At 71.6% G+C, this 1350-nt stretch overlaps 1 protein-coding gene across 1 annotated transcript in view; it reads right to left on the reverse strand.

Moving 5' to 3' along the window:
- Positions 1-113: 113 nt before the first annotated feature.
- The window catches only part of MNEG_7459 (3-deoxy-7-phosphoheptulonate synthase), a gene marked incomplete at both ends in the record, with an annotated part of 2226 nt that continues 989 nt past the window's right edge, over positions 114-1350 (reverse strand). The window contains 2 exons of the mRNA XM_014044065.1: positions 114-493; positions 920-1268. Of these exons, the coding sequence (XP_013899519.1) occupies positions 114-493; positions 920-1268 (729 nt within the window). The remainder of the gene's footprint in view (positions 494-919; positions 1269-1350) is intronic.

Below are 1350 nucleotides of genomic sequence, written 5' to 3' on the forward strand. Positions count from 1 at the left end.
GGTGAGCGGCGCAGTGAGGTGGGCGCTGTCACCTCAGGGCGCGCGGTTGCGTGCACGCCTCGCGGCTGCCCGCTGCACAGCCTCCGCTGCCCCATCGCCACCGCCGCGCCCATCTACTCACGCACGCCCAAGCCCCAGCCCCAGCCGCGCCGCCGCAGCCCCCCCTCCCCGCGGCCGCAGGACGGCCGTAGAGCACGGCGCGTGGGGCGCCCCCACCCCTCCCCACACTCTGGGGGCTGCGCCCCAGGGGCCCCTGTGGCCGGCCCCGCCGCCCTGCCCACCTTAGCCAGGTCCATGTAGGCCTTGCCCTCATCGCTGTTCTGCATAAAGTCCAGGTTCCACTGCGCGATGCGCGTCAGCCCCGCGTAGCCGCCCGTGGAGAAGCCGCGCAGCAGGTTCAGGGTGGCGGCCGACTGGTTGTACGCGCGCACCAGGCGGAAGGGGTCGGGCACGCGCGCCTCCGAGGTGAACTCGGGGCCGTTGATGATGTCACCTTCGGGGGAGGGCCGGGCGAGGTCGGCGGTCGGGGGAACCCGGGCGCGCGCCCCGCGGCGCGTCTATGGGCGGGGTGCGTGCTGTGCGCGCCGGCAGGTGGGTTGCCGGTGCGCGCCTCCATCCACGCTGGGTGCTCCACCCCCGCTGCGGCCCTTGCGGCAACCTGCCTCGCCGCACGTGAGCAGCGACAACCATCAACATCATCACATACGAACACCACTCACTCAGGCACGCACACACGCACACGCACGCTCACGATGCGTGCGCCGGCACGTTGCACAATACTGGCATCCGCAAACACTCCAACCTCGTTGCACCGCACAATCCCCATGCTTCAGGCTCACAGCCCTCAGCCTTCAGTGTGCGCCCGTTTTCGCACTCATGCGGTTCGTGACCGACAGACCCCGCGCGCGCCGGCACCCACCCCTGTAGGAGGGCAGGCTGACGCCGTCCTTGTCCTCCATATCCGCCGACCGCGGCTTGGCGAACTGCCCCGCCATGCGCCCTAGCTTCACCACGGGCACGCCTCCGCCGAACATCAGCACCACGCTCATCTGGAGCAGCACGCGGTACGTGTCGCGGATGCGGTTCGCGCTGAACTGCGAGAAGGCCTCCGCGCAGTCGCCGCCCTGCAGGATGAACGCCTCGCCGCGCGCCGCGCGCGCGAGGCGGTCCTGCAGCGTGCGGCACTCGCCGGCAAAGATCAGCGGCGGGTAGGCCGCGATCTCAGAGCAGGCCTCGGCGACGCGCGCCTTGTCGGGGTAGTTGGGTTGCTGGGGGTGCGGGGGTGGGGCGGCAGGGGGAGCGGTGCAATCGGGCCCGCGTGGCGGCGGCGGTTGGGTGACTGCATAGGCA

Source organism: Monoraphidium neglectum, assembly GCF_000611645.1.
Source record: "Monoraphidium neglectum strain SAG 48.87 unplaced genomic scaffold scaffold01320, whole genome shotgun sequence".
NCBI classification, from domain to species: domain Eukaryota; kingdom Viridiplantae; phylum Chlorophyta; class Chlorophyceae; order Sphaeropleales; family Selenastraceae; genus Monoraphidium; species Monoraphidium neglectum.